Here is a 20,781-nt window from a genome sequence, read left to right as displayed (position 1 = left end):
TTTTGCTCAAGATTATCATAGGGTATTATTTATTAATGTAAGAACTAACATTGCAAATAATTATTAAGCATATCAAAAATAAGACTTATGCTCATTCATTCAATCAGCAAATATTTACTGAGCAGATGCTAAGAGCTGGAGACACAACGGTTAAGCCATTAAGACAGGGCTTCTATTTTCCGGGAATCCAATAAGGGTGACAAACAGGAAATTTTAATAGGCAAGAGAACTATGGTATTATCAACTCTCTACCATAAGAGTTGTAGGGAGTATTTACCTCTCTATTATTTAAAAGATAAAACATTTAAAGTAAAGATTACATGTTAATAGTTAAGAGTAGCTGAAAGGACAAAGGTTTATTTACTAACATTCTAAATGGCCAACTTAAATCACATAGTCAAATAACACACAACATGAAAATAAACCATATAGTAGTGTAACATTTAGTTATAATGTAAATCTGACAGGAAAGATTTGTGGACTGTGCACTGTGTAATAGGCACTGTTCCAGGCACTATGAAATTAATAAGCAACATAGTCCTGGATGTCAAAGAGCTTGCGATCAATTCTGGGAGATGACTTACCCCACACATGCAATGGCTTATGACCACTATTAGCAAATGAAGAGAAAGAGAAGACAAATATGACGCCATTTAGAGAAAATTAAGGATCAGAATTAAGATGTTTATCAGAGGTTTTGCAGGGAAGTCATCCTTAGTGACTCCCTCTTCATTCCACTTGCTACAGTGCTGCCAAAGTAAACTTCCAAAGACTTAAAGCTGATCATGTCACTCACCTTCCTAAAACTTTTCAGCAGCTCCTTATTAGAGGATGTGTTCAACCTCCACAGGATGGTTGACAAAGCCCTTCCTTACCTAGCCTCTCCCTTCCTATCTAACCTCACCTCCTCTTCCTCTGAACATTTTACTCCAGAAATAGTAATACTGAACTGCTTACAGTCCTTTGAATATAGCCAGGCAGTTCCATTTCTTTCTCCTTTTGAGGGAATCTGCTTAATTATTAAAATAAATATTTGCATTGCGAATTCAGTTAATTTATAGCTTTCTTCACAGTTTCACATTTTAAGAAGAGCCACAGAGGTTTCATTCATGTTTTAAGCAGTTGAGTTGGTAAAGATCCTGGTCTCCATTTCATAAGAAATGGATTACATTCAATTACTCCTCATAATAGTCAACTGGAAGACTATTCTTGCTGCTTTTGAAGCACTGGTGGGGTGGCATCTGTGATGGTAGCTAAATCAATGAGATTTTTATGTAATACGTGCAGGTACATGATTGAATAATTTGCAACGCCCCCCCTTCAATCTTCTGGCAAACTTCTATTCATTTTTAAAAACATATTTCTACTGGGATTGGGGAAGCCTTGCCTGTGCTCTATATTCACCCAATATTGGCTCCTCTCTGTTACCTCTGTTTCTATTTGTACATTATTTTTGTACTTATCACACTGAATTTATTTATAAATAAATAAACTGATACCTCTTAAAAGACCTTAAGCCGCTTTTTGTCAGAGATTTGTTCTGTTAATCTCCATAGTTTTTAATAGGTATTTTTTTTAATGTTTATTTATTTCCAGAGAGAGAGATAAAGACAGAGACAGAGAGAGCACACACAAGCAGGGGAGGGGCAGAGAGAGAAGAGAGAGAGAAAATCCCAGCGTGGAGCCTGACACAGGTTTTGATCCCAGGAACCACAGGATCATGACCTGAGCTGAAACCAAGGGTCAGATGCCCAACTGACTAAGCCACCCAGGCTCCCCAATTTCCACAGTCTTAGAATATTACACAGTGTATGGCCCATAGTAAAACACTCAATTTGTGTTAAATGAATGCATATTAAATATATTTTTTAATGTTTTATTTTGAAAAACATTTTAACTATACAAAGTGTAAATAATAGTATAATGAACCCCCAATATACATTCCCTCGCTTCAACAATCACCAATCTTGTCTCCTCTCTACTATCATTTACTTTTACATCCTCTCCCTGCTGCCCACTGATTATTTTGAAGCAAATCATAAAAAGTGCTTTTTTAGGGGTGCCTGAGTGGCTCGGGCGGTTGAGCGACTAGCTTCAGCTCAGGTCATGATCTCGCGGTTCACGAGTTCAATCCCTGCATCGGGCTCTGTGCTGACAGCTCAGAGCCTGGAGCCTGCTTTGGATTCTGTATCTCTCTTTCTCTCTGCCCCTCCCCTGATCATGCTCTCTCTCTCTCTCTCTCTCTCTCTCTCAAAAGTAAATAAATAACAGTAAAAATTTAAAAAAAGAAATAAAAAGCGCTTTTTGAAAATGGGACTTTAAAAAAAGAATATAATTTGGCAGAGTTGTATAATAACAATATAGACATGAAGTGGGGAGAGGTGACTATAAGGAATGTTTCCAAATATGATATTATATTACTCTATTAAAATTTTTTTAAGTATCATAAAAATATATGCTTAAATACTTATTCTTTCAAAATGTTTTGAACATATTTCAGTTCCTTCAGGCCAGCTCCCTAGTAAGTAAACTGTAATGTTAACTTGCTAGAGAAAAACTTGTTTACTTACCAAAGCCAAAAAGACTATCAGCTTTGCCAATTCAATGGCCCGTCCATTCACAGCTTTACTAGCCATGAAAGTGAAACAGATGTTGTTCCCACTTAGGATTAGGAGACGTGCATTATTCTCTAGAAGCCATTCACGGGGAACCACTTTTATTAGAGGGAGAACAGTTATTTAGTGAAAAATTATATAATAGCTCTAGTAAACACCATTAAGAACATGCAATATTATATCACCTTGTTGGAAATACAACTAGTGCAAGGGAAAAGCTCAGAAAAAATGCTTTAGTTGTATAGCACTCAACTAGAGACAGAGATTATTGCCAAGTTATGGTGACTTTTACAAATGTTCTAGTAATATGGTCAAAGCATTTCTCCTACATATAGATCAAAAGGCATGATAGTCTAATTCTGTGTAAGGAAAGAAATCTTATAAACTTTAGAATCCGAAGAATTCTGCAAGAATGGGAAAAATTGTTTTCCTTTTCCTTGCCAATAGGAGAGGGCTTTCTTCTTACACGGCCTAGGAGGGTGTTTGTGAGAATTTACAAAATGGGAATGATTGAGCTATAATTAAATTCGTGAAACTTTCAAACAGTAATGGTAATAAGTATATATGTATTGGCAAGTGGAGGAAAGTACATTGATGATATGCGTTCTCTTCAAACATAATGTCAAACTCTTTAAATATTTTAGAACATTTAGTGATCTCGAATAGGTAATTCATTTATTACCCACAGAATTATCCTTACAATTTTATAACCATATTCTGAGAATACATTTCTATTATTCTATGTGGTAAATATGTATTTTTACCTGATAGTTCATCTACAAGACTGATAACATCATCTGCTGTCCATTCTTTCGTGCCTGTGTCATATAGTAATTTAATGGCATCAGCCAAACCTTTCAGACTGGATTCATCTGTAGGTTCTTCTATCATTTTCTGCCAAACCACCTGTCCTAGATAATTGAAACAAAAACTAGGCTATGACAGAATAGTTGGATTTATGATAAAGACTTCATGGATTGTTTAGAAAGGAAATTGGATTGCATAATGGAATCCCATTGCTTATATATGCTACTTTCATTTTAACTTTCATAATGAAAGTCAATTTTGATAACAGTCTAAGTTTGAATGTCTCTGGATGACGTGATGAAGCATAGGAACAATAGCTAAATGAAGTAAAGGTAGTTTCGCCAAGCAGAATAGTGCTTCTAGTTCAAAGATAATGCTATTCCTGTAACAGAAATTGTAGTAAATGATGTAATCTTAGTAAAATCATGTCAAATCTATTGATGTCCTTCTGAAAGGAGAGCATGCTGTATCTGAGTATCTTTCAAACATTTATACCAAAACACAGTAATCCAGTCAGTTTTTGATTATTTATCTATGACCAATTTGCTTTGTGAATTACACAGAACAAAATTTTATCCCAGATTGGCTTCCTGTTCCTATTCAGTGTACTTTAAACTAGTTACTTCCTGACAGAGACAATGTGAGACAAAGAACTGCACGCTAATATTAACGTTAACCTAAGCAAAACTTAACTAGAAAGGCAAAATTTCAAATAATCATATTATGCACCCAAAACATCAATTTCAACGACTACTGTGCTTTACAGGCATTATGAGTCCCCTCCAGCAGCAAACATAATCTTGAGTTAAGGTAATGTTTAGAAATAAAAAGTAGTGATTTTTAGGTATACCAAAGATGATTGGAATATATTTGGTAATGGCCTGCAGTCTTAAGTTATGCATAAGCCAATGTAGTGTACATCTATGAAATCATGAAACACAGTATAGTCAATAGGAATGATGAAACTGAGCAGGTACAAAAAGATATGCTTCCTAAAGTAAAAGTAATTAACCAGTTTTGTAACATACATTCCTGAAAAATGGATGCTCACCATCTTGAGGAGATATTGGTCCAAAGATGATATATAATAATCTTGCCTGATTCACCATTGGCCATGGTTTTAATATACGCGTCAACCAAAAAGCAGAATCACTTTGATGTATCCAGTGATCAAGCAGGACGCTCCTACAGAACAGTCTGATCCTTAACTCTAGTTTTCGAGCACTTCCTATGAAGACAAAAGAATTGTAAACCATTCTTCCTAGAAAGGCTGATGTGCATATTGGACAGGTCAGTGATAGACATTTGTAACATGCTTTGTACTGAAAGTGCTATTTCATTTTCCTCTGTAAAAATTTTAGATTATCAAGGGACTATTATTTATTTATTTATTAAAAAATTTTTTTAATGTTTTTATTTATTTTTGAGACAGAAAGAGACAGAGCATGAGCACGGGAGGGGCAGAGAGAGAGGGAGACACAGAATCCGAAGCAGGCTCCAGGCTCCGAGCTGTCGGCACAGAGCCCGACGCGGGGCTCGAACTCATCGACCGTGAGATCATGACCTGAGCTGAAGTCGGACGCCTAACAGAATGAGCCACCCAGGTGCCCCAAGGGACTATTTTTTAAACAATTTTATTGAGATATACTTTACACACCATACAATTGAGTGGCTTTTAGGATATTCACAGATATGTACAGCCAGCACCAAGCCAATTTTAGAATCTTTCATCACCTCAAAAAGAAATCCTGTTCTTTTAGCTATCACCCCCCTCCCCCCATTATTTACCACCCCTAGCCTTAAGCAACAATAATCAACCCTCTGTCTCTAAAGCCTTCCTCTTTCTGGACTTTCATATGAATGAAATCATATAGTCTTTGTAACTGGCTTCTTTCACTTAGCATGTTTTTTTTTTAAAAGCACATTTTTATTACAGCAATATATAAAGCAAGTAACTTTAAGTGTTCATAACTACAACACCTGGCATGTGTTTAAGGTTCATCCATGTTATGGCATCTATCAGTACTTCCTTCATTTTTTTTTTTTTTTTTTTTTTTTTTTTGCCAAATAATATTCCATTGCATAGATATACCTCATTTTGTTTATCCATTCACCCATTGATGGACATTTGGGTTGTTTCTACCTTTCGGCTATTATAACATTTGTGTACCAGTTTCTGTGTGGACATATGTTTTCATTTCTCTTGGGAAATACCTAGGAGTGGAATTTCTGGGTCATCTAGAAACGCTACGTTTAATCATTTGAGGAACTGCCAGACTGCTTTTTCCAAAATGGCTGTACCATGTTACATCCCAAACAGCAATGTATGAGGTTCCAATTTTTCCACATTCTCGCCAACATTTGTTATTATTTGACTTTTTGATTCTAGCCATTCTGGTGGGTATGAAGTGGAATCTTCTGTTTGTTTTTTAAACAGACTTATTGAAATATATATAATTTACATACCATATAATTCATCCATTTAAAGTATATAATTCAATAGTTTATAATCTATCATATTATTGGGGTGCCTGGCTAGTCGGAAGAGCATGAGACTCTTGATCTTGGGGTCATGGGTTTGTAACCTATGTTGAGTGTAGAGGTTACTTAAATAAACTTTAAAAATCTATTATGTTATTAATTTTTAAAAATTGTGGTAAATATATATATTTATTTATATGTATATAAATATATATAACATAGTGTTTGCCATCTTAACCATTTTAAAGTGTATAATACAATGGCCTCAATTACATTCACAATATTGTTCCACCATCATAACTGTTTATTTCCAGAACTCTTTATCACCTCAAACAAACTCTATAACCATTTAAGCAATAGCTCCAATTTCCCTCTGCCCCCAGTTCCTAATAACCTCTAATCTGCTTTCTGTTTTTATGAATTTGCCTGTTTAAGGTACCTCATTTAAGTGGAATCACAAAATCTGTCCTTTTGTGTCTGACTTATTTCACTTAGCATGCTTTCTAAGTTCATCCATTTTAGCATGGATCAAGACTTCATTTCCTCTTATGGCTGAAAAATATTCCATTGTATGAATATACCACATTTTGTTTATCCATTCATCTGTTCAACACTTGGGTTGTTCCCACTTTTTGGATATTGTGAATAATGCTGTGGTGAACATTGGCATACATGTATCTTTCCAAGTCCCAGCTTTCAATACCTAGGAGTGGAATTGCTTGGTCATATGATAAATCTATGTTTAGCTTTTTGAGGAATGGTCAAGCTTGTCTTCCATAGTGGTGGCACCATTTTACATTTTTATACAATTTATGATCTATTTACTTATAGATAAGACAAGTATAAGTGGAAAGTCTACCAACGATCTAAGGCTGTATGAAGTATGTACTTCCTAATGTGTTAAGCCATGTAATATAGATGTGTAGGTGTCAGAGATCACTGAAGGCCTGGGGATCAGGAAAGGCTTTACAGAGGAAAGTCAGGTAAGTTGGGTCTTAAAAAATGAGGAGAGGGGCGCCTGGGTGGCTCAGTTGGCTGAGCGTCTGACTTCAGCTCAGGTCATGATCTCACAGTCCATGGGTTCGAGCCCCACGTTGGGCTCTGTGCTGACAGCTCAGAGCCTGGAGTCTGCTTCAGATCCTGTGTCTCCCTCTTTCTCTGCCCCTCCTCCACTCATGCTCTGTCTCTCTGTCTCAGAAATAAAAACATTTAAAAAAAGGAGGAGAGATGGTATTTCAGAAAAAAAAAATAGAGAATGAATAAAAGATATGAAGTGGAAATGTTTAAGAGATGTGTGAGACACAGTGAGTAGAGTGAGAAGCCTACTCTATGTCAAACAAATACAGAGAATAGTGGGGAATAAGTTTGCAAAAGTGGGGTGGGATTAGAATGTAAAGGCCAGTATAAAAAGTTTGGACTTTATTTTGAAGACATTAGGGAGCCAGTGAAAGTTTTTGATCAAGGAAGGGACATGATAAATTAATTTTGTTATTGTTTCATTGGGCTTCTAATCTGCTTTTTTGATCCATAATTTGTGTCATAATGAAATATCTCAAACTGTCAGAAAAAGCAGAGATACTACAAAAATACTGTGTACCAATCACGTAGCTTTGTTAAAGCTTTACTTTTTGCTATATTTGCTTCAGATTTTTAAAATAAATAAAACATTATAGGTACAGTTACAGCTCCTTGTATATCACTCCCAATCCCCTTGCCCTTTATCCTCAGAGGTGATCACCATCTTGAATTTGGGTTTTGACCCTCTCATACCTAGTCAACATTCTCCGGAAAAATAAAACAAACAGGGTGTGTATATATACACAGAGAAGAATTTATTCTGAGAAACTGGCTCATGAGATTGTTGAGGTTTGGCAATCCAAAATCGGCAGGATATGCTGGCAGACTAGAGAACAGAGAATAGTTGCAGTTCAAGTCCAAAGGCAGTCTGCTGGCAGAATTTTATCTTGCTTGGGAAGGTCAGTCTTTTTCTACTAAGGCCTTCAAGTGATTGATGAGGGTAATCTGTTTATTCAAAGTCTACTGCTTAAATGTTAATTTCATCTAAGAAATAATTTCAGAGAAATGTCTAGAATAATGTTTGACCAAATATCTGGGTACTGTGGCCTAGCCACGTGGGCACTCAAACTTAATTATCACATTTCCCAACTATGTTCTTATACTTTTCTTTTTTTACATTTTTTAAAAGTTTATTTATTTTTGATAGAGAGACAGAATGAAAGCAGGGGAGAGGCAGAGAGAGAGGCAGACACAGAATCTGAAGCAGGCTCCAGGCTCTGAGCTGTTAGCACAGAGCCCGATGCCGGGCTCGAACTCACGAACTGTGAGATCATGAACTAAGCTGAAGTTGGATGCTTAACTGACTGAGCCACCCAGGCGCCCCTGTTCTTATACTTAAAAAAAAAATTTTTTTTTAACGTTTATTTATTTTTGAGGGGGAGAGAGACAGAGATAGAGTGCGAATGGGGGAGGAGCACAGAGAGAAGGAGACACAGAATCTGAAGCAGGATCCAGGCTCTGAGCTGTTAGCACAGAGCCTGACACGGGGCTTGAACCCACAAACCGTGAGATCAAGACCTGAGCCAAAGTCAGAGGCCTAACTGACTGAGCCACCAGGCACTCCTGTTCTTACACTTTTTAATACATGTATGTTACCATAAAGAATATATAGAATTATTTTACATGTTTTTAATTTGTGTATAAATAGTATTATATTGAAAATATCCTTTGGTTACCTTTTTCTCAAATTATATTTTAAGGTTTATCCATACATTTTAACTACTCATTAATACATTTTAACTACTAATGGATTTCATTGTATGAATACTTTATTTATCCATTCACCTGACAATGGGCATTTAGATTGTTTGCAGTTTTTCATGGTTCCATACTGTATAAGAATGTTCATTCTTATACATGTCTCCTTATGCACACTGTGGGAGTGTCTCCCAGTGATATTGCTAGATTGTAGGATTCCATAATTTTAAAAATATGAAATATTTCATATATATACACAAAGGTTTAAGTAATGCTATAACAAACACCTTTGTATCCTCCATCCAGACCTAAGGAATAAAATATCAATACAATTAAGCCCTGAGTACTTCTTTCTCTAATCACATGCCATATTTGCTTCACAGTTTAATTCAGTGTTTATCATTCCCTTACATTTCTTTGTCCTTTTACTACATATGGATGTCATGATTTACTTTTTTAAGTTTATTTTTATTTATTTGGAGAGAGAGATAGCGAGCAAGTAGGGGAGGGGCAGAGAGGGAGACAATATCCCAAACAGGCTTTGCTCTGTCAGGCTTTGCTCTGATACGGGGCTCAAACTCATGAACCCTGAGAGCATGACCTGAGCTGAAGTCAAGAGTTGGAGGCTTAACCGACTGAGCCAACCAGGTGCCCCTGTCATGATTTACTTTTAAATACATTTTTGAACTCTGCTCTTTTTTTTTTCCTATTTAAAAAAAAAATTTAACGTTTATTCATTTTTGAGAGACAGGGCACGAGTGGGTGGGGGGAGGTCGGTGGAGGGGCATGGAGGGGCAGGGAGACACAGAATCTGAATCTGGCTCCAGGCTCTGAGCTGTCAGCACATGATCCATGAGATTGAACTCATGATCCATGAGATCATGACCTGAGCCGATGTTGGACGCTAGGCTGACTGAGCCTCTCAGGCAAGGTGCCCTCCTTTTTTCCCCCTATTTTAATATCTGTAATAATACTAATTAATTGTAGTTTTTTTACCTGGTTTGCTGCAGACAACGGTCTGCATCTTCCGGGAGAGATCAGTCAGCTCACATAAGAAGTTATACACACGATGGCACTCGAGTTCATCCCAACCTGCTGTTAAGGTCTGAGAATAATAAAATAAAGGAAATATTGTAGATGTTCAGACCATCAAATCAAAATGTAAGTCACTACTGCCTTATGAACATAATAGCTGTATCACATGATTGAGGTGATGTGCAATTTTTATCCACTATGGAATATTTAATAAGAAAATTTATATAAACAAATCCTAGAAATGCTCCAAAACCCAGTTTCTTTTTAGTTGTAAAGGGAGTATCCTTTCAGAGAACTTTCAAATGGTACTGAATCCTGAACTCTGACAGTATGAGTAAAATAACAAAGCCAAAACCCTAGAACACAGCATTAGCTATCTGACTCACAACATACTGTATGTAGTTTAGTTTTAGACTTCAACAGAATCCCTTCAATCTCCTCTAGTTATCATTTATGATATTACATACAAGTGATAATGATTTCATTTTAATATGACAGTTATGAATATTTATTAATGACATTTTGATGTGAACAAGCAAACATTTTTATTAGGACAGAGTTCAATAATTATCATTGAACAAACCATAATGTAAAGTTATACATATATGAAAAGGAAATTCAAACGGTATACCACTACAGTTAGATTCTCAAAAGGTTGACTACTCATACAAATTTTTCTTAAAATAGTTGAACTGGATTTTAGTAGTTTAAAAATTAATCTAATTTTCTCTGGAAGGACATAGAAGAAACTGCTAACAACAGTTACTTCTGTTGAAGGGAACTTGGTAGATAAGGGACAGGCCTTGTTGGGAGATTTACTTTTCACTTTATACAATTTTGTACCTTTTGAATTTTATATGCATATATGTGTTTATATTACCTATCCCCACCCCCTCTCCCAAAGCAAAAGTCTATCTTAAAAGAGGGATAGTAAGAGGAACTAGGCCCCTGGAATCTGGGCAGGCAGATGGTGGCTGGGAGGCTGGGATATAGAGCAAGATTGTTATAAACATTGTAAGGTCGTTTAAGTTTTAAATAAGTTATTACAGCTGATCCTTGAACAAGGCAGGGGTTGGGGCACTGACACCCCCTCACAGTCGAAAATCCACATATAGATTTTGGTTCTCCCAAAACTTAACTACTAATAGTCTACTGTTGATCACAAGCCTTACCAATAACATAGTCAATTGACATGTATTTTGTATGTTATATGTATTGTATACTGTATTTTTACAATAAAGTGAGAAAAAAAACGTTATTCAGAAAATCATAAAGGGGTGCCTGGGTGGCTCAGTCGGTTAAGCATCCAACTTTGGCTCAGGTCACGATCTCAGGGTTCATGAGTTTGAGCCCCACACAGGCTCTCTGCTGACAGTGCAAGGCCTGCTTCAGATCCTGTTTCCCTCTCTCTCTGCCCCTCCTCTGATCTCTCTCTCTCTCTCTCTCAAAAGAAAAAGAAAATAAGAAAGAGGTAATACATTTATGTACTATACTGATTTATTGAAAAACATCTGTCTATAAGTAGACCTGGACAGTTCAAACCTGTGTTGTTCAAGGGTAAACTGTACATTTAAACTACTTAAAACGATGTAATAGATTAATAATATATCATTAATATTGAATAACGTTAAATAATAGTATTGTTATCTTCTTTGTTTATAATAAAAGATTAGTCAAAAACTTTTATTTTTTTTTTAAATTTTTTTAACGTTTTATTTATTTTTGAGACAGGGAGAGACAGAGCATGAACGGGGGAGGGTCAGAGAGAGGGAGACACAGAATCTGAAACAGGCTCCAGGCTCTGAGCTGTCAGCACAGAGCCCTACGCGGGGCTCAAACTCACGGACCGCGAGATCATGACCTGAGCCGAAGTCGGCCGCTTAACCGACTGAGCCACCCAGGCGCCCCTGTCAAAAACTTTTAAAATCATGTAGTTTTATTTCTTTTTTTTATCAACTTAATTGAGATATAATTGACATTAACATTGTGTAGGTCAAAGGTGTACCGTGTAGTGATTTTATATATGTATATATTGCAAAATAATTACAATAATTAACACATCTGTCATCTCCCAAAGTTACAATTTTTTTCACTTCTAAAATCACATTTTTAAAAATGTTTATTTATTTTTGAGAGAGAGAGAGAGAGAGAGACAGAGTGCAAGTGGGGGAGGGGCAGAGAGAGAAGAAAACACAGAATCCAAAGCAGGCTCCAGGCTCTGAGCTGTCAGCACAGAGCTGATGCAGGGCTCAAATTCATGAACTGCGAGATCATCTGAACCGAAGTCTGACACTTAACCGACTGAGCCACCCAGGCACCCCTAAAATCACATTTTAAATAATTAGCTCAAGACTAAAACTTCATTACACACACATACACACACACACACGCACGCACACTCCACCCCACAAGATTACTAGTCTTTACAATTGGCTGGAAATGTCAAGGATATTGGTATGGAGCAAATAAATATTAAATGTTCTTACCATTGAGAAATTCAAGAAAAAAATCTGAGGTGGCACACTATTAGATTAACACATCCTCAGATCTTTATATTTTGTTCTCTTCTAGATTATTTTTATTAACCTACAGAAAGCTAGATTACATGCTCTACTTGTTAACATTTCGAAAAGCATTCCTTTTCTTCTTCTTTCATGAAATGTACCTATAAAAAATAAATTTTAAAAATGTACCTGCAAAAACATGCCATAACATGGTAATCCTAAACATTGGATAGGGGCTGCACAGCCATTGAATTTAAAACAGGAAACCTGTAAAGAAACAACTATTAATTCCTCTTTTTCAATGGAACTGTACAATGATTGGACATTCAAATTTAATGGAAATATGCAGGAATTTTTCAGTATTGAAAATAATTAAAACACTAAATAACTAATTAGCATTGTGTTATATAGGTGGGATCTCAAAAGAAGTATAAACAGAGTCCATCTTCAAGTTCATAATTTATTTAGAATAAAATACATGCACATGAAATTATTTTGATAATTCAGGTTAGAATACATATAAATGTTAAAATGACCAAATAAACACTGTATCAGATATTTTGAAAGCAGAAACAAGATAAATTTGATCAAAACAGCTTCTGAAGGATGTGAAAAAAGCACTGTCTTAGAGTAAGATGCAAATATAATGAATGGAAAAGATAGGTGAGGGAAATGATAAAGACAAAATTTTATAGAGGTAGGATAAAAAGGTTTATATGGAAATAAAGATATGACATGCTTAATTGGGCTCAATGTAGTAGAAGTAAGGTTGCATCGTCAGGGAAAACCCTAAATATGGGCTTTGGACTTTATCTTGCTGAAATTGAGTAACCACCAAAAGATTTTTAAGCAAGAAAATTAACTTGATGAAAGGGATACTTTAGGAAGAATATCTTGATTCAACATACAGAATGTCCTAGGAAGTGAAGAAATAGATGGCAGAAAGATCATCTGAGAAGCTGCTGCAATAATATAGATCTGAACTTCATGCAAATGCCAACATGAAAAAAGCTGATGCATCAGAAATAGTTTGCATACTATTGAGTGTAGAACTGAACCGCAGCATTGGATGTATATTTGAGTTTGTATAGTGAAATTCAAAAGCTTATACAGAGATTATGCCTAAACACATTGATACATATTTCCAAGTCATAAATTATCATAAAAGTTTTATTATTTTAATATTAAAAACACTTTCTTATTTTTTGAAAATTTAAACAGTAAGAAATGATTTCATTTTAATAAAATACGTAAATCACCACTTTAAAACATCCTCAGGATTCTCATGTAGGGTAAAAATACTTTTATACTATGATAAGCTTAACAAACTTGAATGATGTTCTTAGTTATGTAAAAATATTATTTTATGGGGTGCCTGGGTAGCTCAGTTGATTAAGCATCTGAGTCTTGATTTTGCCTCAGGTCATGATCTCATGGTTCGTGGGACTGAGCCCCACATCAGGCTTTGCGCTGACAGTACAGAGCCTGCTTGGGACCTCTCTCTCCCTCTGCCTCTCTCCCCTGCTCATTCTCTCTCTCTCCCTCTCGAAACAAACAAACAAACAAACAAACAAACAAACAAATATTTAAAACATTTTTATATGATAAATAAAAGACTACTGCATTTTGGTGGTTTATAATCTCTGGATACTTGGTATTAGATCATCATCAATCAGTTTTTAGTACTAACTTATGAAATTCTACTAATTGAAGATGGATCTAAAATGAGTGTAAGACATTCATTAAAATATCTTTACTGGAAACCAAGATTATGAACTAATTAAGAAGTGTGATCTTACTTCTGCCAGTATCCTGTGAATGTACTTTAGTCTTTCCCTTGTGGGTAGCAGCAATGTACATCTTTTAAACAGCAGACCTGAGAAAGTAAAGAGACACATGAAAAAAAAAAAAAAAAAGATAACAATGCAATTAATTTAAGAGTACCTATAAAGCACAGCATAACATTTCCTGAAAGTCAAGTATGGTATATCACAGTAGACTGTGAGCTGACATGGTTCTGAAGAGGAAGTTTGGGAGCAAGAGTATATGGTATTTACCAAGTAACTCTGATGTCTACTAAGTGGCATAAAATCTTACAAAACATTATGAAATTTATATTATAAGACAGATACGGAAACTATTTAGACTTAAAAAGATACAATAACAGACACAAAGATACACTAGTGGAACTTTATATTATCTTTATTCTCAAGAACAGATTCCAATAGTTCTTGAAATTAACATCATGTTCACGAAGGGAAATGTTTTAAGAGTCGTTAACGTAAAACACGGAAAGAATGAAAAAAGGGATTTTGTATTCCTTTCTCCAGATAAAAAATTTTTTAAAGCATTAAGTACTTAAAATTTCAGAGGTTAGAAGTTATTTTCCCTCACAGAAAGTATCCAGTTTGGATGAAATATCCATTTCTTCCTTCAAAGATATCCTTTTATGGGGCTTATATGTTAAGAATGTATAGAATTTTGTATTGAGATATTTTAAAAAAGAAAAAAAACCTCTTCAATTTCCCAGTGAGATATGTAACTTGAACTACAGTGACAGTGTATGATTTGTTTTCTGTAACTTTATGTGTTCTGTTTTCCTAAAATGGCAATACACTGTTAACATTCCTATAAGGGCAATGTTGTCCTTACACTAAAAATAAGATACATGGTAGGAAAATATATATCTGAATATCATGAATTTCTCCATTTTTATCTCCTCTGCATTTACTTTTTAACACATGTAATAACTGCTTTATATAATTCTGTAGAATCTATGGGAATCCAATTTATTTTTAGAAGTTGCTATGTTTGGATAACACATGACCAGAATTGAGTTTGAAATATAAACCCTTCTTATTTTTGTACATAAAAAGACATTTTCAGTGCTTGGTTTTTAAGCTGAGTTCTTTTTCTTTTCATGTTTTGGCATCCAGTTCCATGGCATAGCATAGCTGGGGAATTGTAAGCTATAATTGTATGTTGGTTGCTTTTTCTAATGTAAAACTCCTATTTTTAAGGATTGCAATTTACCATAAAAACCAGTACTGGCTGGCTTATTTATTTTTTTTTTTAACACAGGTGCTCTGCTATACCCTTTAGAGGCCAACTTTTAAAATTTCTTCCCACTAAAGTAGAATCAGATGTAATGTTCTTTTCACACTGGCCATCTGCTCTGTTTTGTATGAAGAAGCAAATTAAAATTTATGATTTTCAGAGCACAGAATTCTGAAAATGTTATTTTGATGTCTGAAAACAAGAACAGATCAGATAGGAATGGCAACATGAGAAAATGGTAGGTACATCAAATTTACCTAAAGAATAAGTCATAAGCCAGGTGTCTGCACCAAAATTAAATGGAAGGTTGAAATCATTACGTGAATAAAACTGTTTTTAAAAGCTGGCTATTAAGATCAATACATATTTGTATTTTTCCACTGAATTATCCATATAATTATCTTAAGGCCGTTTTGCTTATTTGAGTGACTAAGTCTTGGTCATGGAGAAAAAAATTCTTTCAGATCAAAACCAAAAAAATAAGCTCTTTCACCACACCACTTGTTCTGTAACTAAGGATGTTTGGAAAAGGATATTTACAATGACAAGTAGCAAAAAGCCATTGCTATATTCTGTTACAGGCTTTACTAAGTCTAATCATAAATACCGAAACCAGTAACACTGCAATCAGATTACATACCTTTCATTTAATCTTATTAAATACACTTATCAAATACACTTTTATGTATTTACACAGGTGTATAATCTTAAAGCTAGGCATCCTTGGGCTACTAAAAGATAATAATCACTGAACTATTATACCTTAATTTAAAACCTGAAACATCATCTTAATTTTTTTTTATTTTTTTAATGTTTACTTTTTAGAAAAAGAAAGAGAGACAGAGTGTGAATGGGAGAGGAACAGAGAGAGAGGGAGACACAGAATCCAAAGCAGGCTCCAGGCTCTGAGCTGTCAGCACAGAGCCTGACATGGGGCTCGAACTCACAAACTATGAGATCATGACCTGAGCCAAAGTGGGACACTTAACCAATTGAGCCATCCAGGTATCTCATTAATTTTTGGTTTTATTGCCATACTTTGGTTAATTACAAGGTAGTTTCATAATTAAACTGGTGTCACTAGTCAAGTCAAAATTAGAATTTTATTTCAGCACTCTGAGGGAGAATAAAATCGATGAATGGGATGAAAGACATAAACAACTATAAATCAAGGGAAGAAATTATAATTTCCTTTGATAAGGTTAATTTATTATAGCATAATGATTTATTAGTAAATGTGTAGAGTACCTTAAAAAACACATTGTTTCTGATAAGAGAATAAGTGATCTTCCACAACATTTCTGTTTTAAGGACTATAGATTATGGTTAAAAGAGAAAAGAGGTTTCGAGATAAAACTCATTAGATACACAGGAAGTAAAGCATAGAAAATACATCAGTTTCCTAAACTGATAAGCCACCTTATCAGTTTACTTATCACTTATCAGTGACTGATAAGTCACAAAGGTGACATTGTATGGACATGAAATCACAAGGACTGATACTTTACATTAAAGTGCATTCTCTCATCTTCAAAGATAAGTATAAGAGACTATTATGGGAAAGTCCTCACACTGAAGGGTAAAAGCATCATAGCAATAGGCACATCTTAAGAAATACCCCATTTCCCACAGGCCTTACAGAATTGTTTAATAAAATCCCCTTAATTAAGTGTAGTTCTTTACTTGTTACAATTCTCATTACATAAATTACCTAGAGATCTGTAATGTTCCAGTATGGCAGAGTCTTGTCTCTTGCTAGGCAGCTCAAGGTTATGAAAATCCTGTAGTAAAAGTCTTTTGCTTCCTGATGAGGTTGAGATATAATTAATAATGTGCTGGCTGACTGTTTTGGACACCATGCTTAGCATGCTGATATCCTTCACTACCAAAAGAAATATATATACATACATATAAATGGCTTAATTATAAGGATAGCACTATTATACAATCTTAACTTATAATCTTTAAATTGTTTGAAATCTACCGCTCAATGAATTGGAAATATTTAGGGATGTAACCGTCAAGTTACCATGTTATTATACTTAGAGGCATGCTTTAAAGAGTTTGAGTGTCGTACTTTCTTCATTGTACCCCTTGCCTAACAATGATGAAAATTTAGAAAATAAACATAATGTAAATACCATTAATATTCTAGCAGGGCCTAAGATGATAAACTAGTTCTTGGGAAAAAATATTCAAGTGTCTATATAACCTACTCATAGTCCCCAGACCTCACCTGACAAATATCTTAAGATTATTTGGAATATTTCCAATGGCAAGGCTTTAAAATTTCCAAGCGTTGATAAGGGCTGAGATTCTGAGCCAAGGGTATCGGAAAAATAGCTGTTGGATCGACGATTACTACGTCTGTATTTCTGGTTGGGAATCAAAGTGAAACTGGTATTTATTCTAGATGCCATCCTCTTTCTTATCTCATGAATTGATCCTGGTTAGAAAAATAAAATATAAGAGACAAAGAAGAAAGGAGATTATAGCAATGAAGAGCTGTTCTTTTAAAATGAATTTGACACTTTGATGGGCAATAGCTGTCTGTTTATTTACAAATCTTTTTTTTTTTTTCCTTAAGTGATCTCTACTCCCATTGTGGGGCTTGAACTCATGACCACGAGATCAAGAGTTACATGCTCTACCAAGTGAGTCAGCCAGGCGCCCCTCTATTTACAAACGTTTTAATATAATATCCAATTTATGGAGTTCCCCCCGGTAGAGTCTATTTATTCATTTCACACGATATGAAATGTTTAAAAATCTTTTCCCCCTTAGCCAAATATTCTAGATAAAGAATTTTAGTAGAATAAGAAACACGTATTTGGGTAAGATATAGTCTAAGAAAAGAAATATGCAAAAATTTGAAAAAGTAAAAGATCTGACACAAAAAACCAATATAACAAATTCAAAACATTCAATATCTGTCCGTTAGTATGTTGCTTTCACAATCTTTACATTCTAAAAAGAATCAAAATATCAATGTAGCTTTAAAATTTTGTAGTAAAGTCTTTCAATGTTTTTAAAACTGAGTACTAACATTTTCTTTTGTTGGAAATAGTAAAAATAAAGAGAGAAGAAATAGAAATTTTAGGGGCACCTGGGGCTTAGTTGGTTAAATGTCCAACGAAGTCTTGGTTTCAGCTCAGGTTATAATCTCTCACTTCGTGAGTTCAAGCCCTGCATTGGGCTCTACGCTAACAGTGTGGGGTCTGCTTGGGATTCTGTCTCTCTCCCCCCCCCCACCACCTCTCCCCCCACTCGCTCTCTCTCTCTGAAAATAAATAAACTTAAAAAAAAAAAAAAGAAAGTCTAAGTTTAGAGCTTTTAAAAGTTACCAGCTCTAACAGATTAAGAAGATTGCATTACTATTACCAATTAGGTACTGTTTAACACAAATAAGCAGTAAAATTAAAGTCTTGTAAAATTAATAAGACTAGAAAAAATAAATGAGCAATGATTTTCCTCTTAATTCCACTTTTGGTTAATATTAATTACTTATAAGGTTTAGGAAGGGCCTATACAACTTGATTTCAAAAATGAGCATTTCTTCTATAATTTACTTACACCGAGAACATTATTTAAAAAAAAAATATTCATAACATGCAGTGACTTTGTGTCACTACTGCTCCCATTCAGAAAACACAGTCTTTTGTATATACACACACAGGTATATGTACAGATGCATAACTACAACTCCAATCTAAGGCTCTCTGTCTCCGAAGTAACGACTGAGACATTTCATCAGAGTTACAAATACATCTGACCAAATGCATTTCCTCCTTTTGTCACAAAATTGCCAAAATCACATTGTTACGTATTCCTCTAAGAGGTTACTTATAGCAACTTAAAATCAGTTACATTTGAAAACATGGCCAATAAGTGTAGTTCTTAGTGAAAAGCATACTGAGGCCCTCCTTTAAAAACATATCATAGCACCTTGCTTTAGCATTCCACGAGCATTGAAATTAGAAGAGATTTCAAAATACTCGTTAAAATTACAGAAGTAACATACTGTATTGTCAAAAGTTTACAAGATACAGCAAAACAAAAAGACCATTAAATTCACTTATAAACTAGAATTCATATCATCCCAGAATTATATATTTAATAACATATGTATCACATATAACACATACATTATATATATTATGTATATGTGTTATATATACACATATATAATATATACATATATAATACATATACACATATAATATACACACATATATAATACATATATATAATATATATACATATATATACACACATATATATTACATATACACATATATAATATATATACATATATATACACACATATATATTATATATATACATACATATATATATACATATTATATATATATATGTATGTTCCTAACAAAACAGGGATCACCGTTCATATTATTTTGTAATCTGGGTTTTTTTTTCAGTTGCAATTGTAAGTGAAACTAATTTCCTTCCATACCAACAGATACTTCTACAAGTATAGATATTTTAAAGGCTGCATGCAAATCCACCAAATGGAAGAATCTTCATTTATTTAATCCGCGAGGCTGTTTTTCACTTTTCACAGTATGCGATTTCTAAAATTCTAAACCTGGCCTAGGGCTTGTCCTGCCCCTGAGGAACGTGTCAAGTGGGACTTGGGTGGGGCCCGCGGGCTCTTCAGGGCCTCGCCGAACACCTGAGACCCAGTGGTTGACTCTGCGTCAACCACCGAGCGTGTGTACTTAAACCTCTGAGGATTAAAACGCAGTGGGCCCATTCTTTCAAAACCGAAGTCTCCCCTTACAATTCCTTGCTTCTCCTCACTCAGACCTGGAGGCTTCTGGGGCAGGGGGAGGGCGGGGAAGCGGGCTTTCCAGAAAATCCTAAAGGTGTAATCCAAACTACTTCCGGTTTCCCCCCCCCAACCCCACCCCCCGTATCCCTCAAGAGAATGAGAATCACTGCCCGAAATAATAGTAATAAAATGTTTCGACGCCTCTGTTCCAGCCCGCTCGTTTTGGACTGCGAGAGGCTTTGAGCGCCTTCTTGGCTGAATTTTCCCCCCCGCTTTCGGAGAAAACCGTCCCACAGCAATTCGCCGCGATTTCTGTTTTGTTTTAACCTAACAAACCCTAGAAGAGACCCGCCACATCTGCAGGGGCATTGGCTCCAAACACCTCAGAGAGGTAAACCAGGGAGGCCATAAGGGAGAAACTGGCCGACAGAAGAGTCAAACCACATGGCGATGCATTTTTTACCCCCTTCAGTCCACGAGAAGATGAAACCATCCCAAGTAAGTACTGGGGGGAAAAAAATCTCTTTTTACCACAGATTTTGACAGTTTTCCGGCTAAGGAATCACAGGCAAATGGGATTTAGTTGGTCTGCCCCACCATCCTCAAATTTCTTAATGTTTAAAAAAGAAAGTATCTCCTCAAGATTTTCCCGCCGGGTAGACGGCGGGTTCAGCTCCGGTCGGCTCCGGAGTTGCGTTCCCGCCTCCCAGCCGCC

At 35.3% G+C, this 20,781-nt stretch overlaps 1 protein-coding gene across 2 annotated transcripts in view; it reads right to left on the bottom strand.

Moving 5' to 3' along the window:
• Positions 1 to 20,781, bottom strand: part of FBXO47 (F-box protein 47) — a 26,140-nt gene extending 5,359 nt beyond the window's left edge. Inside the window, exons 1-9 of one of the 2 annotated variants that reach the window (XM_053892758.1) lie at positions 20,598 to 20,781; positions 17,511 to 17,720; positions 16,986 to 17,156; positions 14,017 to 14,093; positions 12,407 to 12,484; positions 9,675 to 9,783; positions 4,474 to 4,650; positions 3,380 to 3,526; positions 2,571 to 2,713 (exon numbers count right to left, since the gene is read on the bottom strand). In XM_053892758.1, coding sequence (XP_053748733.1) covers positions 2,571 to 2,713; positions 3,380 to 3,526; positions 4,474 to 4,650; positions 9,675 to 9,783; positions 12,407 to 12,484; positions 14,017 to 14,093; positions 16,986 to 17,156; positions 17,511 to 17,694 — 1,086 coding nt within the window. In that variant the 5' untranslated portion in view covers positions 17,695 to 17,720; positions 20,598 to 20,781. Of the gene's footprint in view, positions 1 to 2,570; positions 2,714 to 3,379; positions 3,527 to 4,473; positions 4,651 to 9,674; positions 9,784 to 12,406; positions 12,485 to 14,016; positions 14,094 to 16,985; positions 17,157 to 17,510; positions 18,525 to 20,597 lie in introns of those variants that run through there. The other variant, XM_019415987.2, reaches the window with a different exon arrangement.

Source organism: Panthera pardus, unplaced genomic scaffold, assembly GCF_024362965.1.
Source record: "Panthera pardus isolate Hobbes unplaced genomic scaffold, ASM2436296v1 HiC_scaffold_3, whole genome shotgun sequence".
Classification (NCBI taxonomy): domain Eukaryota; kingdom Metazoa; phylum Chordata; class Mammalia; order Carnivora; family Felidae; genus Panthera; species Panthera pardus.
The sequence above is the reverse complement of the archived record's forward strand: the minus strand, read 5'-3'. Positions and strand labels throughout refer to the sequence as shown.